The sequence below is a fragment of the Gekko japonicus genome, unplaced genomic scaffold, assembly GCF_001447785.1.
Source record: "Gekko japonicus isolate JY-2015 unplaced genomic scaffold, Gekko_japonicus_V1.1 scaffold1048, whole genome shotgun sequence".
Classification (NCBI taxonomy): domain Eukaryota; kingdom Metazoa; phylum Chordata; class Lepidosauria; order Squamata; family Gekkonidae; genus Gekko; species Gekko japonicus.
The window spans coordinates 65,234-91,567 of NW_015166454.1; the positions used below are offsets into that span (position 1 = coordinate 65,234).

General features: G+C 41.6%; 1 protein-coding gene across 1 annotated transcript in view; it reads right to left on the reverse strand.

Annotated features, from left to right (window-relative positions):
* Window positions 1–26,334, reverse strand: part of KIAA1109 (KIAA1109 ortholog) — a 217,015-nt gene that overhangs the window by 43,408 nt on the left and 147,273 nt on the right. The window contains 13 exon segments of the mRNA XM_015412031.1: window positions 1,298–1,477; window positions 5,522–5,725; window positions 7,034–7,208; window positions 7,791–7,930; window positions 8,029–8,190; window positions 12,488–12,665; window positions 15,851–16,031; window positions 18,077–18,292; window positions 19,086–19,330; window positions 20,389–20,442; window positions 20,906–20,996; window positions 21,975–22,084; window positions 24,244–24,367. Coding sequence (XP_015267517.1) covers window positions 1,298–1,477; window positions 5,522–5,725; window positions 7,034–7,208; window positions 7,791–7,930; window positions 8,029–8,190; window positions 12,488–12,665; window positions 15,851–16,031; window positions 18,077–18,292; window positions 19,086–19,330; window positions 20,389–20,442; window positions 20,906–20,996; window positions 21,975–22,084; window positions 24,244–24,367 — 2,060 coding nt within the window.

Genomic DNA, 26,334 nt, shown 5'->3' on the forward strand with positions numbered 1-26,334 from the left:
TTACACAAAAAGTTGTTTATGTTTTACCTTATACTCGTACCTGGAACATGCAAAACATTTATAAAGGCAAACAGAAGTAATCTTTTACTGATTATAATGCAAAGAAGATTGGAAGTTGAGCAGAAGCTTTTCCTCTGAAGCTTCTCAATGCAGACCCCTTTCACCTATCTGCTCTTCATCTTCTCAGAGTTGCGGCCACTGCCAAACTGGTCTATACCCAGGCAGCAACCATGAAAGTGTGCTTTCTGTGCTACTAAGTCCTATTAGATTGTTCTAAGTTTGCAACCCTTGGCAATATATGCTACGTTTTCACCTCAGTAGCTAATGCCATAATTTTTTCTCATTAGTCATACAATACAGACAGAAAAACAGATCAAAGTTTTAGCTTGGAGAAATGACGACTGAGGGGAGACATGATTGAGGTTTATAAGATTATGCATGGGATAGAGCAGGTAGAGAAAGAGGTACGTTTCTCCCTTTCTCACAATACAAGAACTCGTGGGTACTCAATGAAATTGCTGAGTGGTCGGGTTAGAACGGATAAAAGGAAGTACTTCTTCACCCAAAGAGTGATTAACACTTGGAATTCACTGCCACAGGAAGTGGTGGTGGCTACAAGCATGGATGGCTTCAAAAGGGAATTAGATAAGCATATGGAGCAGAGGTCCATCAGTGGCTATTAGCCACAAGTTATAGATAGGGGCTCTGGGGCAAGTGATGCTCTGTCTTCTTGGTGCTTGGGGGGGGGGTCAACAGTGGGAGGGCTTCTAATGTCCTGGCCCCACTGGTGGACCTCCTGATAGCACTGGTATTTCTGGCCACTGTGTGACACAGAGTGTTGGTCTGGATGGGCCTTTGGCCTGATCCAACATTGATGTTAATTTCCTCAGCAACCCTTTCTGCACGGTCAGAAAACGGCAAAAGAAGGCGGCCTGTTCTAATAAGAACAGTGTCATGTAGTACTATGATCACTACAGTCCTTTCCTTTTCACAGGTAACTGAGTCCAGCACATGACACAGTATAGATTTTACAGAATGTATGCTCACTACTCATATGGGACTGCAGTGTTTCAGTACAGCTTCAGAGAAGACAAAAGCTATGCGTTCACAATGCTGGGTGACCAGTTTCTTTAACCTTAAATGACACTGTGCACCACAATGTCTAGATAATAAAGGAAAAACACATGATTTGCAAGGGGGATAAGGCTTTAGTCTGATACCCAAATATGCACTGAAGGATATGGAGCAATGATGCCTGATGGACTGAGACCATCAGTAAAAAAAAAAGTATACATACCAGATATGTTTATTAAAGTGGTGTCCATCTTGCTTGCAGTTTTGCTTGCAGAGGGACTCTCAAAAAAGGAAGCACCACCTGAACGCCTTATTCTTGACAGACTAACTTTCACAAACTCAAGATTAATGCTCAATGAATCTTTTCGACCAGTAACTGAAGAGGGTTCTTCATCTACATTTCCTGAAAGCATGAGACACAAAATAGCTGATTTCACTTGAATAAGAAAAACACAAAGTACTGCCAATTCTGAGTTGAGTTATATAATGCCAAAACTAGAATATTCAATGTTTTATGAACAAAACTTAGCAAATGATATTCCATGTATCATATCAGGGAAAAGAAACTATATAAACAAGAATTCTAAAATGAAATGAGCATATGCAGAATATTCACATTTTGTTTACTCAAATAGTTTAATACTCTAATAGTTACTTTTGAACTATGATTGCACATTTGACTGGTCATAAAAGAGCTAGTCAAGAGCTGCATCCATCTACCTGAGGCCCTGGCCCCAATATTAACAACATTGTATCAATACTAACATCAATATTACACCAAGTTGAATAGCCTATGCTCCTCCAATACGACCAAGGCCATGTTGACAGTTGACTGTCAGATGCTCACCATCGTTATATTGAGCTAGCACTTTATGTATTGTTTTAGACCTATTTTATTGCAATTGTATTTAATTAATTATCTTGTTATAATACTATGTAAGCCGCCCTGAGTCTGCTCCGGCGGGGAGGGGGGATATTTATTAATTAATTAAATAAATAAATAAACTGAGCAGTCAAATATTGGCCATATTTTTAAAGAATTAGGTTTACTTAGAACAAAAAAAGATCTAAGATAATAGATTTGGCACTTATGTCCATTACCATAACAAACCATTTTTTAAAAACAATAAACGTTAGTTAAACATGCAATAACTTTTGTTAAGTTTTCTGCTATTCACTGAATACTTCTTCCCTTTGGCTTTTACCATGGAACACCAGGTCCAGCTACAGTTACAAAGTTTTGAAAAAATGAAATTAAAACCAAAAGCAAAACAAGTGACAGCCAACTATTTATTTATTTATTTGTAACAGCACTAGGGTTGCCAAGTCACAGCGGGGGATTCTATGTCTTCGCAGAATCCGTGCCGCAAGGACGGCGAGACGCGCTGCACCCGCCATCGCCAGGATTTGACGCTATGCGTCATGTCCTGGCAACGGCGGTGCAATGCGTCTTGCCATCCCCGCGGCATGGATTCTGCGAAGACATACGGATCCCCCGCCATGATTTGGCGAGATTTGGGAAGCCTAAACAGCACCCACTAATTGGGCCAGGGACTACAGTGAACCAGATCACTGCTCTGGCAGTGCCATGGTTGGATCACTCTGCCCTGAGGGCCTGTTTAGATCCACTCAGTCTAGAGGAAGTTGACAAATTGCTCTTAACTGTATACCCTACCACATGCCTCCTTGACCCATGCCCATCATGGCTCATCAAAGCAGGTCACGAGGGGTTTCGAGGTACCCTAAGGGAGATTATTAACAAATCCCTCTCAGAGGGCTTGTTCCATGGGGCACTTAAGGAGGCCATGGTTCATCCCCTCTTGAAAAAACCATCAATGGACCCAGCCGAATTGGCTAACTAGCGGCCGGTTTCCAACTTGCCCTATTTGGGCAAGTTAATCGAGAGGGCTGTGGCAGTCCTTTTACAGAGCTTTTTTATGACACTTCCATCCTAGACACCTTTCAGTCCGGCTTCCATCTGGGACATGGGATGGAGACAGCACTGGTCGCCCTCATATATGACCTTCAGAGACATCTGGATCGAGGCGGATTGGCGGTGCTGTTGCTGTTAGACCCGTCGGCAGCGTTCGACAGCTACTGATCCACTGCCTCAGTGACACCGGAGTTCAGGGGCTTGCCTTACAATGGCTCACATCCTTTCTTTAGGGTCGGGGACAAAGGGTGGCACTAGGAGATCAGCTGTCCCAAAGGCATCCACTGGTTTGTGGCTTGTCCCAAGAGGCAGTACTTTCCCTGATGGTATTTAACATCTACATGCGCCCCCTTGCACAGATTGCCCAAAGGCATTGGCTTGGGTGTCACCAGTACACAGATGACACCCAGCTCTATCTATTGTTGGGCTGCCAGTCTGACTCTACACTGGAAGATATGGACCAGGCATTGCAAGCTGTGGCTGGTTGGCTTAAACTAAGTCGATTGAAATTGAATCCAATGAAGATGGAGGTCCTGTGCCCTGAGTCGGGGCAGTCCGGGGGTAGGGATCCCACTCCCGACCTTCGATGGGGCACAGCTGGTGCCAGCGCCGGAGGTTAGGAGTTTGGGAGTGTTCTTGGATGCTTTCTTAACTATGGAGGCCCAAGTAGCAGCTACTGCCAGGTCAGCCTTTTATTATGTTCAGCTGATTAGGCAGTTGTTCCCTTCCTCGAATGCAACGACTTGGCAACATGAGAGCCAGTTTGGTGTAGTGGTTAAGTGTGCGGACTCTAATCTGGGAGACCCGGGTTTGATTCCCCACTCCTCCGTTTGCACCTGCTGATGTGACCTTGGGTCAGTCACAAGCTCTGGCACAGCTGTCCTTGAAAAAGAGCAGTTTGTGTCAGAGTTCTCTCAGCCCCACCCACCTCACAGGGTGTCTGTTGTGGGGAGGGGAAGGGAGAGGAGTTTGTAAGCCGCTCTGAGACTCCCAGTGAAGGGCGGGGTATAAATCCAATCTTCTCCTCCTCCTCCTCCTCCTCCATGTGATGTTCACCTCAAGATCGGACTACTCTAATGCTCTCTACATGGGACTGCCCTTGCTTCAAATCCGGAAGCTGCAGCTAGTGCAGAATGCGGCAGCCAAGCTGCTGATGGTGTATCCCTAGGTGGGAGCACATCCAGCCTGTACTGAAGGCACTGCATTGGCTGCCGATAGCATACCGGATTCGTTTCAAGGTGCTGGTTTTAACCTTTAAAGCCCTACATGGTCAGGGTCTGGCATACCTGAGGGATCACCTTTCCCATGTTCCCCGGAGAGCACTGTGTTCAGGGACACAAAATCGGTTGGTCCTTCCAGGCCCCAAGGATACCAGGCTGGCAACAACCAGGTCGGCGTGGTGGCACCTCCATCCTGGTGGAATGAGCTCCCGGAAGAGATCAGGGTCCTGCGGAACCTTTTACAGTTCTGCAGGGCCTGCAAAACGGAGCTCTTCCACCAGGCATTTGACTAAGGAGCCGCATCATACACAGAGGAGTGTCCCTGTACCCTGGCTTTACCATCTTTATCTTCACCTTCAGCCTGTGCCCTGGCCTACCATCGTTGTCTCTAGCCCATACCTGCCACATAATGTGAGTGAACTGAGCTGGTATGAAAGTTATGGTAATCATACAGTCACCTAAGTCATACAGGAAATAATGTTTGCTCTTGTTTTATCTGATAATGTTCCAGCATTTTAACTGTGTTTTAATTGATTGTTATTTATATTATATGTTTATATGCTTATATAGGTTTTAATGGTATTTTTATAAACTGTTGTGTAAGCCACCCTGAGCCTGCCTTAGCGGGGTGGGTGGGGTATAAATTGAATAAATAAATAAACTATAAACAAACATGCCCATTTTCAATGCAGTTGTGCTAAGTCGGCAGCAAACTAATTTTCAAACATCATCCGCATCAAATGTTTTTTCACTACTATCGACATAAACAGGTTGCTTACCTGTAACTGATGATCTTCGAGTGGTCTTCTGTGCAGTACCACAATCCCACCTGGCCTTCCCCACTGCTGGCATCTCTCGATCATTTCCCTTATTTTTTGTTGAGACTTACCAGTAGCAGTCAAAGGAACTGAGTGGGAGGCTGCTCTCTTGCCCACTCCAGGCATGCACAGTGCGCACCTGCTCGTTTCTCCAATGAGGTTGTGCTCAGGTACCCAATCCATGTGTGGGACTGCACAGAGACCATGAAGAAGATCATCTAGTTTATAATTATCATCATCATCTAGGGGACAAATACCTTTCATTCCTGCCCTGCTAACAAATGATACCACCACCACCAAACAGAAAAAAAAAAGTAAACCTCCAGCTACACAGTAGCATTCATGGATTCATGTAATATTTGACAACTGTCAAACAGAAGGCAGTTGACCCCTCTGCCAATCCTATTCAAAATGGACACCATTCAAACTTAGCAAAGATCCATATTTTCTTGTAAAATGTGATATTCAGTAGTTACCAAGGGACCCAGAATTAGCACTCAGGCCAGTCACACTGGTTTTCTGCTTTCCTGCTCCATATGGATGAAATACATAAAGGGAGAAATCAGACATGCAGGCTGTGAAGCTCAGGCCTGAAGAACTACTACTAGAACCAGTCAAATCTGATTGGCTACTGCTATGCCGTGTTCTGCCAAAGGGGCTGCCCAGACCAGGTGATGAACCTATAGCAGGAAGGGGGAAAAACTCAAGTTAATAATAATAAACCATAAGTCTCTGACACACTCTCAAAAATCAGCCAACAGCACCATTTTTATTATTATTATTATTATTATTATTACCTGTAACAACCAGGACATTGACTGGAGTCAGTCATAGGCACAGTATCACTCCACTCTTCGCCCATCTACACTGGCTCCCAATTTACTTCCAGGAACAATTCAAAGTCTATGAGTCTATGATTCTGCCATATGTTTTAATTGTCATCTCTGGGTTTTATTTATGCATTTTAGTTTTGGTTTTAATTGGTTTTTATGGCATACTTTTATAATGCTTTGTTTTTAACTGTTGGTGGCCCTCATTGAGCAATAAGGTGGGAAATATTAATAAGACATAGTGACTGGGAATAAACTCAGCATTCTAGGTAACATTCCCAGTGGGATTTACTTCCTTCTTTTAAACAGATATCACTCATGGTCCACATCGTGTCACAAACTACAGTTTTTTAAACTTTTCACCATTTGAAAACCAGTTTGGCACACGACAACTGTCTGATAAACTTAAGTCCTAAGTTTTCTTCTTATTATTTAACAATATATATAGTGCTCCAGAGCAAACAGAAAATGACAGACCTTTCTGCCCTCATAAGTGCCACCGAGGTAACTCTGAGATGCTTGAGTATGAATTTCAACAGGAGAAAATAGCGGAAAGGGAAACAAATCATTTCTAATGAAGTCAGCTGAAGCTTAGAATGTACGCTAACCGAGATATAACATGTCTGGAAATGTTTAAGCCCAGGGGGAAAGGGGCCAGGGGAAAAAAAGAACAAACGGGGGAATTAATATGTGCAATATTTACTTTCCTATCTTATTTACTGATTTAACTACATAAAATGCATCATGTATAATGTAGTCATCATATAAAATTGTACTGTTTGGCATATTTTTGGAATTTAAAAGTATATTTTGAGTGTGAAAAACCTTGCCGTAGAAAGTGATTTACTCATTCTAAAAGAAAATAGGCTTTCTTCAGTGCTCCCCCAATTTTTTCAGTTTTTCTATTAGAAAAATTGTGAAAATGTCCTTGGAAAAAAAATGAAAAAGCCCCCCCAATTTCTCCATTTCCCTTTGTGTCTCTATACACAAATAGTTTTTTCTTAGTATGCAACTACTTTTGCCACAAATTTCGGCACAGATACTAAAGCCACCAAAGACAACCAAAATACCCACTGTTATATAATACTACTGGCTAGTAATGCACTCATCTAGGCCATTAATGAGTAATTTAAAAGCATTTTCAATATAAAGTTTTACCTGGCGACACAGTTTTAATCTTTGGTCCACTTTGTGCAGCATTTTCTGTAGGGCAGGCTGTACCTAAAGTTTCCAGTTCCCCTCGATTAGAAGAAAATACAAGATCAAGGGAAGGAAGCTTCAGCATACATTCCACCCTTGATACAGGTAAGCAGCTGAACTTGATCTGTGAAGGCTAAGTAAAAGAGAAAGATGCAAAACAGTAACATTAGAAAACAGATTTATTAATTTGCTATTGGATTAAGATATACCAATTAAATCACAATACAATTAAATCACAATTGAAAAAATGGCTTCATATTAAAAATTAAATCTTACAGTTTCTTGTACAGAAATACAAATTCAGCATAAAAGCTATTAGGGTCAGCGATGTGCCAGATTCTAAATCTTTCAAGGTGACCTTGCTCAGTTCACAAGAAGCCGAAAAGTTTAATTTTTAAAAGTTATGTAAAATATTTCTACCCTGGATATTAATATCTGCAAGATGGCTTATACAGGTAAACAACATTAGAACCATTCTATGAAATAAAATGGCGGACACAAATTATAAACATTTGGACAAAAGTGGAATGTCTTTGGAGGGATATTTCTGAGCACCTTTATGGGTTATTGAGACCACAGTTTCTCTGATTATGCTCCTTCTTCCAAATATTGTCATCAAGAGCACTATGGCATTTTCAAACAACACCCATCCATTATTGTCATTGACTTCAATGGCACAGGAACTGCCTCCAAGTCTTGCTGTCTTTCTCCTCACCTGAACTCTTACATAAACCACCACATCCACAGGGAAGGAGGAGTATGCTGAGGTTGATGAGGACACCAAGGAGGCTGTGGACTCTTCTAAGGGATCTTGCATATCAAACTGCCCAATATCCTCATCTTGGGAGCTAACAGCTTTTAATAGTACAAAGAAATTTGTTTTAATAATTACGTAGGTAAACTTGAAACAAGTCATAGCTGTGAAAGAAATTAGTTATTTTGTCATGTGATACCTGCATAGTTCCTTTCTATTGGAGTTATAGGAATGGTTTCAAGTGCCTTCTCTAGGAAGTCCAGCAGGCAGGGGCTAATCACCATTTCCTCCGGCAAGGACTGGAGTGCAACCCAAGCATACAATTTAGCTGTTTTTATGCCACCACTTCCCTTCCCTTTGGCTGAAAGGATTAAAAAAAAGTTTAGTGAAATACCAGTTAACCAACTTTAATTAGAATACAAATTGAGAAATAGGTTTTCTAATTCACTGAATTAACAACATATCTTTGCTCAACAGCCAGAATCCTTGCCTTTTGCATATATATCATCAAGGTGAAATGACTTAAATAACTGTAATTTGAAACACCATGAAAAAGAGCCACTAAATCATTGAACAAGCTTTCTATAAAATTAAAGTGGAACGCTCTCCCAAGAGAGATCTGGGCCCTGCGAAACCTAAAGCAGTTTCGCAGGGGCTGAGAAACGGAGATGTTCCGCGAGGCCTACAGTTGAGGCAGCGGTGACTTATTAGTATTGGCCTCAATCTCCCTCTAAGATGTCAAGTCTGGTGAGCAAAAATTCTACTTTGTGGGCTACTGGTATTAAAGTTATGAGCGAGAAATTTGGCTGCTGCATAAATTAGTTTGCTCTGGAGCCATCCTTCCTGAGCTAAGGCAAAAATGTGTGAGCCAGAGGCTAAAAAACTGTGAGCTAGCTCACATTAACTCAGCTTAGAGGGAACACTGATTGGCCTCCCCCCATGTGTTTCCATCTCATATTGTTTTATTCATCTGCCCACCCCCCGTATTATCAGCTACCATCAATGCTCCCTCTAAACTGTGGAGTCTTGTGAGCAAAAATTCTACTTTGTGAGCTACTGGCACTAAAGTTGTGAGCGAGCAATTTGGCTGCTGCATAAATTAGTTTGCTCTGGAGCCATCCTTCCTGAGCTAAGACAAAAATGTGTGAGCCAGAGGCTAAAAAACTGGGAGCTAGCTCACATTAACTCAGCTTAGAGGGAACACTGGCTACCATCTAGTGTGCACAGCCGTGAAATGGATGCCGGAGAGGTGGTATTAATCGGCACTATAAATGATATCACATTTGGATTTTAATAATTGTTGATGTTATGTTAACTATTTTATTGTATTTTATTATATTGTTGTAACCCACCCTGAGCCTTGTAACGCAGGGGAGAGCAGGACCGAAATCAAATAAATAAATATAGCAATTAAATACAACTGAAACATGTATATTTGCATGTGGCAGAAAGGTGGCCATACAAAGTTAGGGACAGTTTTCTTCAGCTTCAGAAAAGCAGGAAGGTAGGGAGTTTAGGCTGCATACATAGTTGTCATTCTTCTTCCCTAACTCAGCACTGTCAGCTCATGCAATTTTTGAAAAGGGGTCAAGAGAGAAACCTGGATATTACAGGACAGTTAACCTACCTTCTGTTCCAGGTAAATTAGTAGAAACTGTACTCAAGTTAAAATTATTAAGCACATAGAGAAACAAAGTCTGCTGAGGGAAAATCAGCATGGCTTCTGAAATCGGTTCTGCCCTACCACCCTGTTAGAGTTCTTAGAGAAGGTTAACGAACATTGAGGATAAGAGTAGATATTATATACTTGGACTTCCAAAAGGATTCCGACAAGGTATCTCATTCAAAGACTCCTAAATCAGCTTAGCAGTCATGGAAATTGGTTAAGTTGGCTAAATGACAGAAAGCAGAAAGCAGGCATAAATGGACAGTTCTTGCAGTGGAGGGAAGCAAGCAGCAGAGCCCCACGATTAATGGTACTGAGACTTTTTAACAGGTTCATAAATAATCTGGAATTAGGTGTGAGCAATGTATTGGCCCAATTTAAAGATGATACCAAATTATTGAGAGCTGGTGTAGTGGTTGGACTAGTATCTGGGAGAGATATTCTTGTTAACAGGGTCTTGTATTCTGATTCAGTACTCAACTGTTTGCATAATTTGGATGAGGTATTAAAATTGTTCAGACCCCTTTAGAACCTTGACAGGACACCCTTCATAGTTAAGAGGAATAGTTGTATTGATCTGCTTTATGGAATTCTTAGCTCCATTTATTCATCTTTTATAGTACTCTCCCCAGCTTCTGCCAAGGGCACAGGGTGTTAACATGCGAAGAGCCAAAAGAGCAAGGTCTGAGGGCGCAGAACCTGCAGGAGACATTATGGCAACAGGTAGCTTCAAGTAGCAGTGCCAGGGCAACATGTCTAATAGTTCTGAGTAACCCTAAGAGCAGAGGTCGGGACAATGTGAGGTTCACACTGGTCTATTTAAACCTGAGCTGGTAAAAGTGGCTACGGAGGCATAAGAACATAACAGCCCTGCTGTATCAGACCAGTGGTCCCACTAGTCCAGCATCCTGTTTCACAAAGTGGACAACTAGTTACTTTGGAAGGCCAATGGACAACAATGGAGCAATACAGGGCAACAGTTTTGGTTGACAGAGGTAAAATCTTTACACGTAACACAAAAATAGATACCATATTTGATCTATTGTATCATATTTGATCTATGGTATCACATTTATAATGCATCACCTCAAAACTCCCACCTTGTAAGGCACTTTCCACCACTGCTAATGTTTTAAATTACGAAGAATATATAAAACCCATTTCAGCCTGACCTCAAAAGCTCTGTGTTTTTAGCCTTGGTTTATTCTTCTGTATGGAAAACAAACTTTAGCTCAACGTGCTTGATAGATAATCATGGATTCGGCTTGAATTATGATTGTAGACTTTTAATATGTTTGCCTATGTTGCATCCAATTATTTTAAACCAGGTTAAACCTCCACCATATCCAAAACTATCTGTGAACAATTGCAGGATTCTAGTTTTCCAACAATATATATAGAGAATAAAACTGAAAGAGAATGTTTAAAAATAAATATTAAAGAATTCAGGATCTGGATCCCAGTATCAGAACGAAACTCTGAAATTATATAATGTAGACATATTCAGAAGTCATACAAATAACAAAGGTCCTAGGCAGGATGATGATTAGATCAGCGGTCCCCAATCTTTTTGAGCCTGTGGGCACCTTTGTTATTCTGACACAGGGTGGTGGGCACAATCACAAAATGACTGCCATAGGAGGCCAAGCCTGCCAAAATGTGAGGGAGCAAGGTTATTCATAACTCTAAGAGGAATTCATCAACATTTCAGGCCGAAACTCTGTTTAACAGGAAGTGTTTTAAAATGAATATATTATTTAAAAATATTTTCTTGCATACACCTTCAGTGACACAGAGATTTGTGCTGTGGTGGCAGCAGTTAAAAAACTCTGTACAGATCATCAGATCTCCAGTGGCCAATCAGAATGTGTGCTGGGCAAAAGTCTCATCTGGCCCCACTCACTTTCTAAAAGAACTTTGCTAGTACCAGGAGATGTGTTGGTAGATGTCATGGCACCTAAATGCACAATGCTGGGGACCCCTGGATCAGGACTACAGGTCTTTCCTACCTCTGCCAATCTTCTGCAGCCTTTTTGTGCAACGTAGGAAATGTGCTTCTGAGGGCCAGGAACAGTATGGAATTCACTGTAGGGGGCTACAGCACAAGTACAAATTCCATGGAAATCTTGGACACTCCCATCTTGCACAGGCACTTCTTGTGTGTGGTGGAGGATGTCCAAGATTTCCATAGATTCTGGACTTGTGCTGTAGTTCCTTACAATGTACTCTACACTGTTCCTGCCCCCCAGGAACAAATTTCATATGTAGCACAAAGAGCTGCAGGAGACCAGCAGAGGCAAGAAAGATGGTAAAAAATCATTCTGTAAGTCAAACTCCACTTATGGTTCTTTATTTAACACAATACTTCTACAGTAACAAAAACAGTCTACATAATTTACTTATTTAATGCAATCTCAACTATTTCTCAGTTTGAACTGTGGGGGACTGCAATACTTAAGAAGTGGAAAAATATAACTGAATCAAATGCATTAAAAAGCAGGAGTAGCTGCTGAAAACCAAATCAAAGTGAGTATATTTCTAATCTCTAAGTAAAATATGCATATTCTTAAAAAACCTGTAATTCAGTATACACAAATTAGCATTTCATTAACATTCAAAAGACATTAGGAAATGATTTTAAGCGCTGCAAGCCACTGTAGTCACACTGAACTACGCACAAAGAAAATGGAGGACATGAAGTGCTCTTATTTGGTGAACTAAAAGTGAATTCAGAGGAGAAATATATAGCAGAATGAATGAGGAATCAGCCAGGGTCATAAAAGAAAGATGGGCATTCTAAAAGCTACACGGAAGCTTTAGCGGCAAATAGAATTTCAACACTACACATTTGCTTCTGGTGTTAGATGCTTGTAACTATGACCCTAGCAGCCTGAGTGCTCTATTAAACTACAAAGCAGTATACAGATCTCAGCTTTGAGCACAACATGGAAAGAATGAAATCAAAGATATAGTTGAAGAGAGAAATCTCTACCTGATGGGATGGGTGGGGGTTGGGGAGGAAGTAAAGTTTTAGCCTTGAGGTGAGAAAAGGACATGGCAGTATCTTTCATACCATACAACTTGGATTCTTTGGAAAGGGTTCTTGGCAGAGATGAACCACGGGACGCATTTGGCGATTCAGTCTTTAACATCTTGGAGTTGTAGTGTAGCTGAAAAGAGACAAATTGTTAGTTTCACATCGATATAGGCATGTATAGAAATATTGCTTCTATATTCACCTGCCTTCTCCTGTGATGTCTTTCTGATAACACGCTGTGCCTTATTTCCTGTTGCAAGCCAAATGGTGGGCCAGATGGCCTGAACAACTTTATAACCCACATTCTTCACACTTCCATGCTAGAAGCTAGACCTCATGGCTCCACACTCTGGCCCACATGCAAGAAGTCACGTACACAATGAGGTAGCTGGGGTTTGGGGTCACATGACTGCAGGCGGGGTCTCCAAACTCCTAGCCAATCTATACGCACGCCTTATGTGCAGCTATGGCAACCAACAATTGGCCACACACCCCTGCTACTCGTGACTGGCTACTCATGATTAGCTTGGGGTATAATTGATTGATCCTTATGGGAGTGAGCTCTCTTGCTCTTGCTCTCTCCCCTGTCAGTGTCTGTTTTACTGCACCTGAAATGCTGTCTCTTGGAAAACAAAGAGTTGCTTTGTGAACTAGAACACATGGTTGTGCAAAGATGGGATTTATCCTCAAAATCCCTTGGTACTTGGACTATGTTGGACTGATGAATACTCCTGACTGGGTAACTATGAATCTTTAATGTTTAGTTAAGGCAAACAGCCCTAGCCTTTGTTATTTTTGTAATCTCTGGTAGTCTATGATAAGCTCTGTACTGAATAAAGATTCTTCTTATTTCTAATTGTCTCTGGTGTTTTAACTGAATCCCAAGTCTAAGTCTTGTGCCTAACCCTGACCACATATGCTACCTTGGTAAGAGTAAAAGCGTGCATCTCTGGATTGAGTTGCTACTGTGTTAAATCCCAGATGCTAAGGGCTGGAATCTCTTCCTTAGGAAAGGCAGGGACTAGTGAAAAGAGGTTCTGGTGGCAAATTGTCTGAAAACCAGAGAGGGTATAGACCATCTCATGGTTTGTTGTTTAATGTACTGAAAAGTACAGGATTCCCTCTCATCCCTGGACTGGCCTAGGTGGGCTAATCCTGTACAAGGCATTCTTTCACTGGCAGCATTCACAGCCCTTTCTACTATTTAAACAAAATAATAATCCTTTAAAACACATTTTTAGAATATGGGACATATTATTTTAAATAATATTTAATAATTAAACACTTGCTGTAATACACTACAAAAAACATGTTTAGCTGTCAGTTTGCCCAGTTCCCCCTCCCTTCCCTATGCTGGGTTTTGCCCTGACCTGGATAGCCCAGGCTAGCTAATCTTGTCAGCTCTTGGAAGCTAAACAGGGTTAGCCCTGCTTAGTATTTGGATGGGAGATCCCCAAGGAATACCAGGGCTGCTACACAGAGGCAGCCAATGGCAAACCACCTATGAACCTCTCTTGCCTTGAAAGCCCTACAAGACTGCCATGTCAGCTATGACTTGACTGCAAAAAAGCTGGGTTTTTAAGTATTTGTATTTTCATTGATAATTTGATTGAGCTTTATTATTTATTATGTTTTTAATTGTGTTTCGATGTTGCCTGAAACATTTAATGAAAATATGACATGTCAGAAGGAAAGTGACAGATTTCCTGCTTAGGCTGTAGTTTGCAATCAAGGATGGGCACAAATTGAGAAATAGGTTTTCTAACTCATTGTCTGTTCATCGTGATGAAGTCTGGCCAGTTCCTGGTTCACAAACTCAAAGTCATGGCAGGTTAACTGGCACCAACTTTCCACCAGCTTTCAAGCAGTTTGTGAAGGGAGGCATTTCCAGACAGACTGTCTCTGCTCAATCTAAATGTTTACCAAACCTTAAAGCAATGGGGGGGGGGGAACTTGGAGGGCATGTAGAGGGGGCACCTTCTTTGGGGAGCCTTAACTCAAATCCCATACATTCAATCATCACCGGAGAGCAGATGGAGGTGAGTCAGCCACTGATCCCCTGTAAGTTTGGTATCTCTAGCATGCTGGGGGGGTGGCCCTGTTCTACTGCCTCACAAACCTCACCTGTTCATTTGGTGGCTAAAAGTTCATGACAGTTCATGCCCATTTTCCTGGTGTATGCCTATTCCTATTTGCAATCAACAGAATCAGAATGCTGAATTTCGATACTACTACTGAGTAACAGATATTCATGCAATTATGGAGGCCTGTACAGCCAGAAACAAAAACGGAAGATTGTTTTCATGTTTTAACAAACATGCAGTTCCAAATCAAACAACAGAGCTTTAGCTGGCAAGCTATTCAGTGTCCTTCCCAAAAGTAGCATGACACTGAGGTCACAAAGATGTATTTAACAGCACAAAACAATAGCACCACTCTTGTATCTAATGTAACTTAATTTTCACTCTATGAAGTTTCAGTCTCATCTGACTGACTCTGATTTTAAAGGAAAATATTCTCACTGTATTTTCCCCCCAAATGGTATGGAATACTAACACAACCAGTCACATCAAGGGCTTTGTTTTGATCATGTATCTAATATTAGATCCAAGTTTTCAATTCTCATGGCCTGAACCCAAGTTAAGAACACGACAACTGCCCTGCTAGACCAACCCAATGTCCACCTAGCCCAGCATTCTGTTTCCAATAGGGTGGAAACTTTATCATAACACGCCCCTATTCCTGCACTTAACTTGGCATAATGCTCCCTCTAAGCTGTGGAGTCTTGTGAACAAAAATTCTACTTTGCGAGCTACTGGCATTAAAGTTGTGAGCGAGCGATTTGCCTACTGCGTAAATGAGTTTGCTCTGGAGCCCTCCTTCCTGAGCCAAGACAAAAATGTGTGAGCCGGAGGCTAAAAAATTGTGAGCTAGCTCACACTAACTCAGCTTAGAGGGAACACTGGCAACAACATTATTCTATTAAACTGCAAAGGAGAGTGCATACTAGAAAAGCCACACATTTAATCATATCCAGAATAAGCACATTTAGAAGCATCATGAGGATTTTACTAGTTGCTGGGCAGACAGAATAGACCGGAATTCGGCTGATATACTACCCACCCTGCTATTAGTACACTTCCTACCCAAGTACAGGATCAGGGCCTGGTATTGATCCCCACCCCACCCCGGGGCTTCAGTATCATGGCAGTAGCACCTCATGAAGGAAGCAGGTGAGTGATTGAAAGCTAGGCTTATACTGTCCCATGTTTGCATCAAAGAGAATCCCAGTGTTTTCCAGCCTTCCTCTACTTTTACCTTTACGTCCACACCAGGAATGTAAAATACTGTTGTCTCCAAGTCACTGGACTTTGTCTGCAGAGACGATGGCACTTTCTTTCCAGCCAGTAAGTGAGTAGTCGATGCATAATTAGTTTGAAATTTCTTCTTTTTTGAAGGAGACTCTTGGTCTAAACTTCTAGAACTCCGATCATAACTCCTGCAAATAAGTAGCAGAACAGAGTTAAATAGGACATTATATTGCATTATGTTATTTCTGAAGTGCAAAGTGAGAGGTGTTAAAACAACTGAAGCCAAATAATATACTCCTATACATCTAGTTCGTTTTTCTGTACCCATACATTTTAATTATTCATTCCAATATCTTGCAGTCTGCAATCTGTATTACAAAATATAACCTTAGTGGTAGAACATCCACTTGGCTTTCAGAAGGTCCCAGGTTCAATCCTTGGCATCTCTAGCTAAAAGAATCAAGTTTGGGTGATATGAAAGACCATCACCCAAGATCACCCACTGCCAGTCTGAACAGACAATACTGACCCTGATGGACCAACAGCTTGTTTCAGTATAAGGCACTATTATGTGCATTCCTGTGTTTAATTCATATCAGTAACTCCCTAGAATCTGTGTCTTCCTACTGAGAGCTAGTGATAGGTATGCATGGGAACAGAGGCCACCCACTTAAGGAGACAGAATTAACACCTAAAACGCAACAGGCTATTGCAGTTAACTGTGTGGCAGCTGAGGTGTCACTATAGTAAAGGCCCTGTCTGTAGGGACCATCTAATCTATTTCTTGGGACATATGAAACAAGGCCTCCAAAAAAGATCAAAGCTGTTGGGCTGGTTCCTATGAGTGAGCAATCTCTTAAATACCTGGTCCCAGACCATTTGGGTCTTTCAAATAAATTATGAACACTTTAAAATGTGCACAAGAGTAAACAGGCAGTCAGTGAGCTTTTTAAAGACTGGACAGGCAGTTTATTTGACTGCAACCAATCCATACTGCATCCAGACACTAGTTCAGAACATCTACTGTCTCATCTAACTTTGCTGAAGAGAAGAAGAGAGAAGAGATTGGATTTATACCCCGCCCTTCACTCAGAGTCTCAGAGTGGCTTACAAACTCCTTTCCCTTCCCCTCCCCACAACAGACAACAAATAATATATATGTCATCAACATTCTGATGACCACTCATTCCAAACCTGCAGATTACCTCACTGAATGATTTTATGCAGGGCTTTTTTTGTAGAAACAGTCCAGCAGGAAGTCATTAACATAACAGGCCACACCCAACAGCAGAAACTCATTAGCATGTTAGGCCACACCTAACAGCACAGCTCATTAGAATATTAAACTGCCTTCCCTTGGCTTGCCCAGGCGCCCCGCGGCTGCAGGGAGCCCGGGCAAGCCGGCCCTTTGACAGGGCTCCCCCTGGCCCACCCGCCTCGGAGTTGCCAGGGGGGGTGTCACTCTCCAGGCCTTCCCTCTGTAGACACGCACACAGAGGTTTTGGCTTTAGTGGGCGTGGCCAACCGTTCCTGAGCGTTCCTGCCCAAAAATAGCCCTGATGTTATGCAGTTATTAGCCTGAAGGTCAAGATGAAAACTTCAGTCTCAAGGGCAATTCCACCAGAGTGATGGCAGCAGCAGTCTTTTCCAGAGGTGTCCCATTACCAGAACTCTTGGTGCACATACTAGAGCAGATGTTTCATTTCAATATGCAGCCCTGAAATACTATTCAACTGATGCATCTATACCTGCCTCCAAGCAGGTGAGCTTACTGACTTATACCCTTCAGTATGACACATAGATCACAAAATAGTAAAAACAGGCTGCTTGCTTGTAACTGTTGTTCTTCAAATGGTCATCTGTGCTTTCTCATGATCTACCTGCCTTCCCCACAACAGATGCCTTTTTACCCTGGAGAACTGTCATTGGAAGGAAATGAGCAGCATAGGCACAACTCCTCAGGACTGATGTACTTTGCAGTTGAACTTCTAAAGGGAGGAGACTTACACCAAAATCCTAGTTCTAGGAGTTTATAAATTGTTGCTCTGTGTAAGCACAAAGCCCATCTGCACAATGTACAGAGACCACAAAGAGGTAAAAATGAAATTGCACAGATGTATTGTAGGGTCACACACTATGCGTATGAATGAGGATCACGCTAAACTTCCAAATTTTCCACAGGAAACCGTGAGATGATGGAAATTGCTAATTTTGAGATTTTAAATGTTTTTACCTCCTTAAGCTTATGTCATCATGTTCTTGCTGAAGTGTTGTTGGATGAAGAACACATTTCCCACAGTCAATTTCAACTCTCACATCAAGCTCAAAATCAATATTCCTCTCTGTAGTTGTGCCAGTCACACTTCTGTTGGCTGGAGTTGTTGGCCACCGTTCAGTAAACAGTTGGTGTACAGCAGCAAAACCTGTTGCTTTCTTACGAGAAACAGGCCTGCAGAGAGCAAAGAAATATTTACATGTAGTATTTTACTATATTATGAGAGAGTGCATAAACCTACCAAAGCTATCAGGGAGGGGTGGGGGTGGGGTAGCTCTGATTAAGTACCACATGAGTCCTGGTAGCAATAAACAGTGATGATTTCCTCTAGTCTCAGCCTATGCAAGGTGCTTTGTGATCTTATATTTTATGAAAGTACAAATAATAAAAATTCTGAATTGATGCAGCAAACTTATCTTTAAATGTTCGTTTGTATTCAAGCAACTCAAAATGTTTAAAGGACATTTCATGTCTCTCTACTCAAAACAAAAGAAAAATTAAGAACAGCAATATCCCTTAATTCAGGTAATAGAACAAACAGATGTTAATCATTTTATGCCAAATAAATAGTCTAGAAGGAGAAGAGTTACTCCATGACTATGCATATGGAACGAACATGCTACACACGATCCTCCTCATCTTCTGAAAGGCATGGATTTTTCAGCCTCAATGCTCACTATGCATATTCTAGGGCTGAAAATCCATGTGCTGCCCTTTTCAAAAGAGATCGCAATTTCACGCATCAGAAGGATCATGTCTAGTGAATTTAGCCCTTACACATAGTCAAACATAAACTAAAAGGGCTACTGTCTCGCTTTCTATTTTCACTGAGAGTCCTCGCCATACTAGAATGCTAACCAGTCAAGAGTTCACAGTGAAGATTTTACACAGAATGGACTGTTTTCTGTACAAGCACCTGTAATGTTTATAATAGTAATGAGTATTTTATTCTTTAAAATATACTTACTGGGCTTTTCGGTAAAAATAAGGCTTCTCTCTCTCATGGTCTTCTTCTTTTTCAGAATCTTCACTTGTTGAAGACAAACTTTCGTCTCGTCTTCCTTCTTCAGGCTGGAAGGGAATGCTTGGTGAGAAGACAGCTGGAGTTTTGGGTGAACTGAATACTGAGCATGATCCTTCACTAGTGGATGAATAATGGGATGGACCATCAATGGTTACTGACAAAAGATCCGATTCTGACTCCTCAGGAAACTGATTATAAAGAGACAAAAAAGACATTGAGATTATAGTTGCTGCTTCTACCAGGGGACATAATCAGATGTCTTAAAAGCAAAGCAAATAATCTTCAAAGTCATATTCTGGACAGGCCAAATGAAGTCATACTAACGCAATGAATTATGTTATATAAATCAATGAGTGAATGAGCTTGATTAAACAACTCAGAAGGAGAAATGAGCAAACAAGTTATACAACAGCATTAAGCATAGATTGAAAGACATACTAGTATAAAATTTAATTATTAAAGCAAAGATATAGAAGAGCAAGATATCCTAAACCTGCCTGTAAATGAGAGAGATGAACAGAAATTATTAGTGAATGGAAGTGCATGCACAATGTTAGAACAGAATGTACTTTCTTATCTTAATAGAGATGCTTTTAAAATACTAAACCACTAGCAGAATATTGAGAATTTTAAGACACTGCTTTGAAGTAGCCTTCACCTATGGTCTATCTTGGGATCAACAAAGATCTACACATTCAGGGTTCATGCAACATTTGCTTTAAGAGTATGCAACAGGTGTTCTATGAGGACAAGACTTTAGGCTTTTACACCAAACACAATTAATGTTATTTGGGACTAACAATGTTTATGTGGTGTGGAATACTGATCTGAATTTGTATCCATCTATCATATAATTGGATGAATAACAAAATTCTTTGTCAATTCAGATAGTTGGAAACTTTCTAATAACAAAGAACATATATTAACTAAAATGCCACTAATACACAATTTAGCTTCACACAATAAATGTCTCCAGTGCATCTCTTCACTGCTTGCCTGTATGTTAGACTACAACTAGAATGGTAAACAAAATTTTGGAGTCCAAAAATTTCAAAGTTATCTAATAGTCTACCTGACAACACTGAGCCTTTAGAGACAAGATCAGGAAAAGAAGATACTGGATTATGCTATATTGCAAGTTTTCTGCCTATATGTATTATGATACATTCTGCTTGGCAAAGAGAGATGATCAATGAAGCAGATTTTCCATGCGATTATTTAGTACGCTTGTTGATTTTAAAAGTACCTGAAAATACCCTTCCCCTGGACAGCTGGACTGTTGTAAAACTGTTTTATTCAACTTAATTAAAAGCAAAAAAGAAAACAAATTAAAACAACTCTAGAAAAGAAATAGATACATCTACAGGGAAAAAGTGATATAAAATTAAATTTCATTAATAAACATAAAAATGGCTATACTTGACAAAGTACATATTGCTTAATTACTACAAGACTAAACAAGACTGAAATGAATCATATGGACAGCATGCATATATATGTAGCACTGTGTATGCATATTAAACACACATGTGTGTGTGCATATTCGTGTGTATTTGTCACCCACCAGTTACTAGAATCAAGACTGTGCAGCATCAAACTGAATAAATTTAGGGTTTTTGTTAAGAAAAGAAAATGCTATCTTCCTAGCACACTCAGTTATCAGATGACACTTTTCCTATCCACAAATCTATCTCTTACGCCTAGTTTGTATTTCAGCATGGTATTTTAATGAAATGAAGAATAATTAATGGAGATTGCCTTACTGTGTCCTGTATATTGAAAGTTACTCTGGGTCCAGGAGATGCACCATCTACACGTATTTCTGGAAGTTCTTCACTCTCTCCAAGACGTGTACTAATCAGCAAAATAAAAACAAAATAATTTATTATATTTATCAATACAAAGATATAATCTTTCTGGATTATATCATCCATACACTAATATGGAGAGACACACATTCTTCATGACTTTTTCATTACTGTGTCATTCATTTCAGTGGTGCTGTTGCACATGCCACTGAAAGCCAATGTGATGCAGTAGTTAGAGTGTCAGACTAGGATCTGAGAGACCCAGGTTCAAATCCCCGCTCTGTCATGGACACTTCCTGGGTGACCTTGGGCCAGGCAAACTCTTTCAGCCTAACCTACCTCACAGGGTTGTTGTGAGGATAAAATGGCGGGCAAAAAAATAATGTAAACTGCTTTGGCTCCCCATTGGGGAGAAAGACCAGGTATAAATGAAGTAAATAAATAAATAAGATCTAATACTTGATAGTAACAAATTGATAAAATGTATTGCAGTTATAAGACTAAATAAAATACAATAACAAATCCTTAGTTGGAAAAGCTGGATAATCAGAAATCCATTACATCATACCAAAAAATGGAACATGGAGTTATGCAGGTCAAAAACTGGGACTATGCAGATAGGGAACTGAATTCCAAAAATCCATTTGATGAACAGTAGCACCTTCCTCCATTGAACACCCTCTTGGTTCAGGGGAAGGCACCACTGTTAGCAGAACAGGTCTGTGGGATCAAAATCAGGGGCTGGATTCTCAATGGCTGCCATTGAGTTCTAAGCAACCAGGTAAACAGGATACAATAAATGACATAATTAATAGTGGGCAAAAACCCAACCCCCTCCAGACACGGGGTTCACCAATGGTGTGGGGAGGTTTAGCTATCACTCTACTAGTACCCATAATTCCAGCCCCACCCCCATAAATTGCTATTCATTCATAGTGGAAAAAATTAAGCAAGGGTTTTTGGTCAAGATTTTTGTTCTTGTTGTTCACAAATATAAGCACTCATTTTCTAGAAGTCACTTTACCTTGTCCTGTCCATTCTTTTTAGAGGCGGTCTTCCAGATGTTGTGATGCTTTTTGATCGATTATAGCTAGGTTTGTAACCTAGTCCCCATTTATCTTTTAGTGATGCTGCCTAAACACAAAGATACATTATTCATATATTAAATCTCAATGTAATTCTTATATACCTTGACAGTTTAGAAATATACAATATGTAGGAACACTTCACACCAAGGAACAAGTATTACAAACTTACTGGATAATCCAAAAATAGAAGAAGAAGAAGAAGAAGAAGAGGAATTGGATTTATACCCCGCCCGTCACTTGGAGTCTCAGAGTGGCTTACAATCTCCTTCCCTTCCTCTCCCCACAACAGACACCCTGAGGTAGGTGGGGCTGAGAGAGCTCTGAGAGAACTCCTCTTGAGAGAACATCTCTGAGAGAACTGTGACTGACCAAGGTCGTCCAGCTGGCTGCATGTGGAGGTGTGGGGAACTAAACCCAGTTCTCCAGATTAGAGTCCACCACTCTTAACCACTGCACCAAACATACTAGTTAAGTATGCTCTATTGCAGGAGTGTCAAAGATCCAGCCCGCAGGCTGCATCTGGCTTGAGAGCAGCTGACTCTGTGCTGCTTCCTGTTTCTAATGTTGCAGCTCCTTTTCCCCAGTCTCTCCTAGTTCCTGCTTCAGGGGAGAGAAAGAAAGCCTTCCCTCCACTGACTGAGGGCTCTTTCCCCCTCCCCTCCCCCTCTGGAGAGGGAGGGGGTGGAAGAGAGACAGAAAGGGGGGGGGAATGGCATCTCATGGGACTTTTCAGAAGACCAGCAACATTTTATTCCAGGTATAAGCACACTTTTTCTTCAGAGAGAGGGAGGGAGGGAGCCAGCCAGCCAGAGGTGGAGGAGAGAGAAAGACCTGTGTTTAGACCAAAAAACATTTTATTCCAGGTATGGGGGGAAGAGTCCTGCGTTTAGACAAAAAAACGTTTTATTACAGGTATGGGCGGGAGGAGTCCTGTGTTTATGACCAAAATAAGTGTTCATGCGAGGTATGGCAGGGAGTCCTATGTTTAAAACCAAAAACCATTTTATTCCAGGTACACGAGAGAGAGAGAGAGAGAGAGAGAGAGAGAGAGAGAGAGAGAGAGACCGAGACCGAGACCGAGACCGAGACCGAGACCGAGACCATCCCATGGCACTTGGAGGAACTGTGCATGCCAGGAGCTGTTCTGCCTTTTCTACAGCTTTGCAGAGTCAGAGAAGCCATTTTCAAGTAGGTTTAGGACAGGCAGCAGTTGCAAGAGAAATAAAGTTGCTTTTGCTGGCCAGCCAATTTGAGTTTCTCTCTCAGCAGACCCCAGCAAGTTTGCCAGCAACCAGCTGTCTCAGCAGGCAGACATCGCTGCAATCAATTCTTGAAGCCTGAGCTGGTGATTCCTTTGCACTAAATAAACTTTGGTTTCATTTTGTATTGCAGGCTGCCGTCCAGGAGATGGGAACTTTTAGTCCTGCCCTCCTGAAGGTAAGCAAAGTGGGTACAACTCCCTAAATTAATCTTTATAGGCTTGAACTGTAGGAGTTATTCCTAGTCATGATTAGCTTGAATTATTTACTAAAGCGACTGTAGTGGACACAACATTCACACGGGCAATAAAGAAAATTGTTTATTGTGACCACCCATGGCAACCAATGTTTACAGTGGAGTCTTAACGAATGGAATTATTTTATAGTCAATGTGGATATTGTTTGGATGGAGAAATAAAAACACCTCTGTGCGCAAGCCCTGCCCCCAGCTCCCCGGCGCCGAAAGTGCGGCGGCCAGGGAACGCCTGGAGAGCGCTGCTGCTGGGTCCCCCGGGCCCGCGCAAAAGCGCTGCAGCTTGGGTGACGCCCGGAGAGCGCTGCCTCAGGGGGGCCCAGGCCTGTGCAGAAGCGCTGCAGCTCGGGGGAGGCCTGGAGAGTGCTGCCACTAGGTCCCCCGGGCCCGCGCTGAAGCGCTGCGGCCAGGGGACATCTAGAGAGCACTGCTAGAAAGCGAGGGGCATATCATTTTACCCTCCCCCACTATTTCCTTTTTCCCTCTACTGAAAGCCCCCATGGCCTCTCCCCTTTTCATGTTTCTCTTCTTCCCACCCACCAGCCAATCTACCTTTATTTTCCCTCATCTTCAGGTTTCCCTCATTCCCTCACCTGGGCAGGGATGTGAAAAAGAACAAACATGAAAGTCATAGTTTATAGAGTCATTTAAAAGAATGTTAAAGTGCAAAAGGGATCTGTAAACACTGCTCACCCTCATACTTGATCTGCGCAGTTTTTTACGGACATCTCTGCGAATGTCATTTACAGCTACTGACTCCAGCTGCTGATAACGTTGAATTTCTTGGTTTATGGTTCCTTCACTTGCACCCAGCTTCCTGAGAGCAGTTAAAGTAATGGAAATTCTTAGTAAGTAATTAGAAGCACCGAAACAGATTTGATTATAAAGTTATAACACTGCCTGCTGAAAGGGATGAAGTTACTACTAGTCCTGTCACAGACCATTTGTACCCATGTTCACCTTCTTAAAACACTTTCCTTTTGAGAAGGTTTTTGTTAGTCTACTGAATCTTTTTACTCAAGATATAAACCAGACAATTTCTGGTAGCCACTAAGAATTCCAGGCAATGACTTGGAGCGAAAAACTGTGAAGTGAAAAAGAGTTAGTCCCTTTTTCTTAATGTGCTGCAAATATAAGAATGTGTGGGCAGAGGGGGTGGTTAAATGAAAATTTCTAGTAAGTGATAATTCTCTCTCTCTCAGTGGTTCTGGGATACGGCTGTCTTTACTTCTAAGAAATGCCTTCACTTGGTAACAGCCACAGTTCTCAGTAGAATTACAGTACCAAGGGGAGGAGAATTTATACGACCCTTCAGACTTAGCCTATTCCCTCCCAAATCCACTTTAGACATCTGCGTGAAACGAACTGGTAAACTGTACCCAAAATCATAGAATGATGTGTGCCCACACAATTTAGGTAATGTGAAAAGGAAAATATAAGATGGATAGGAAAGAGAAATATCCCATCAGAACTGAACTAAACCACTTAAAGAAGTGCGCTAGCTCTCCCATTTAAAAAGCATTAATAAAATCCTAACAGAAATGTTCTCAGCAATGAAGTAATCAGTAAAATCAGCTGCATGTTAATTTACAGACAGGCCACAAACAGAGAGGAGATTACTGACTGTAGTCTTGGAGGTGAGGATTCTACAATGCAACAGTGTGGAGAGGGTGCTGCCAGTAGCCACCCTCCCAGATGGTGCCCGCTGCTTGAATATCTATATGATATAGCATGAGAAGCTACATGATGTGAGGACAAGTTGACTATAGTTGAACTAAGGTTGGCCTGGCTTCTGCAGTAGCACTGCTGTGGCTTTTGTGGTGCCATTTCTGACTTCCATATAATTCTCCATAAGGTGATGATATGAAGTATACTAACTACAGTATGTAAGATCTATGAATCAAGGTAAGCTTGACGTGGTCAAAAATGAGATGGCAAGACTGAACATCGATATCTTAGGAATCAGTGCTCAGGGTAAAAGAGGAGAGCGCAAAAGTGGGCATGATGGTGAACCTAAACAGCATGATAAAAAGTAGAGACATCACCCTGCCAACAAAAGTCCGCATGGTCAAAGCAATGGTATTCCCAGTAGTCATGTATGGCTGCGAGAGTTGGACTATAAGGAAGGCCGAGCGCTGAAGAATAGATTCTTTTGAACTATGGTGCTAGAGAAGACTCTTGAGAGTCCCTTGGACTGCAAGAAGATCAAATCAGTCAATCCTAAAAGAAATCAACCCTGACTGTTCCCTGGAAGGCCAGATAATGAAAATGAAGCTCAAATACTTTGGCCACCAAATGAGAAGGGAGCACTCACTGGAGAAGACCCTGATGCTGGGAAAGATTGAAGGTCAAAGAAGACGGGGAGGGCAAAGGATGAGATGGTTAGACAGTGTCATAGATGCAACGAACATGAAATTGAGCAAACTTCAGAGGACGGCGGAAGACCGGAAGGCCTGGCGTGATCTGGTCCATGGGGTCGCGAAGAGTCGGACTTGACTGTGCAACTGAACAACAACAACTACAGTAACTGTGGTGTTGCAGCTGTAGGAGAGGCAGCTCTTTCTGCTGTGAGGACATGGGAAGAGAGAACAGCAGTGTTACCTTTGCTGCTCACCAAGCATGGCTTGTCTGGAATCATAGGAAGCTTCCTTCCACTGATGACATAATTTTACAGAGGATCCTGCTTGCTACAGGCTTTTCCTAGAAGATTACTGTATCCAAGATCCACTGAATGGTTTTTGGCCTAATAACACTGTGGGCTTGTTTTGCAACAATATGCTTATA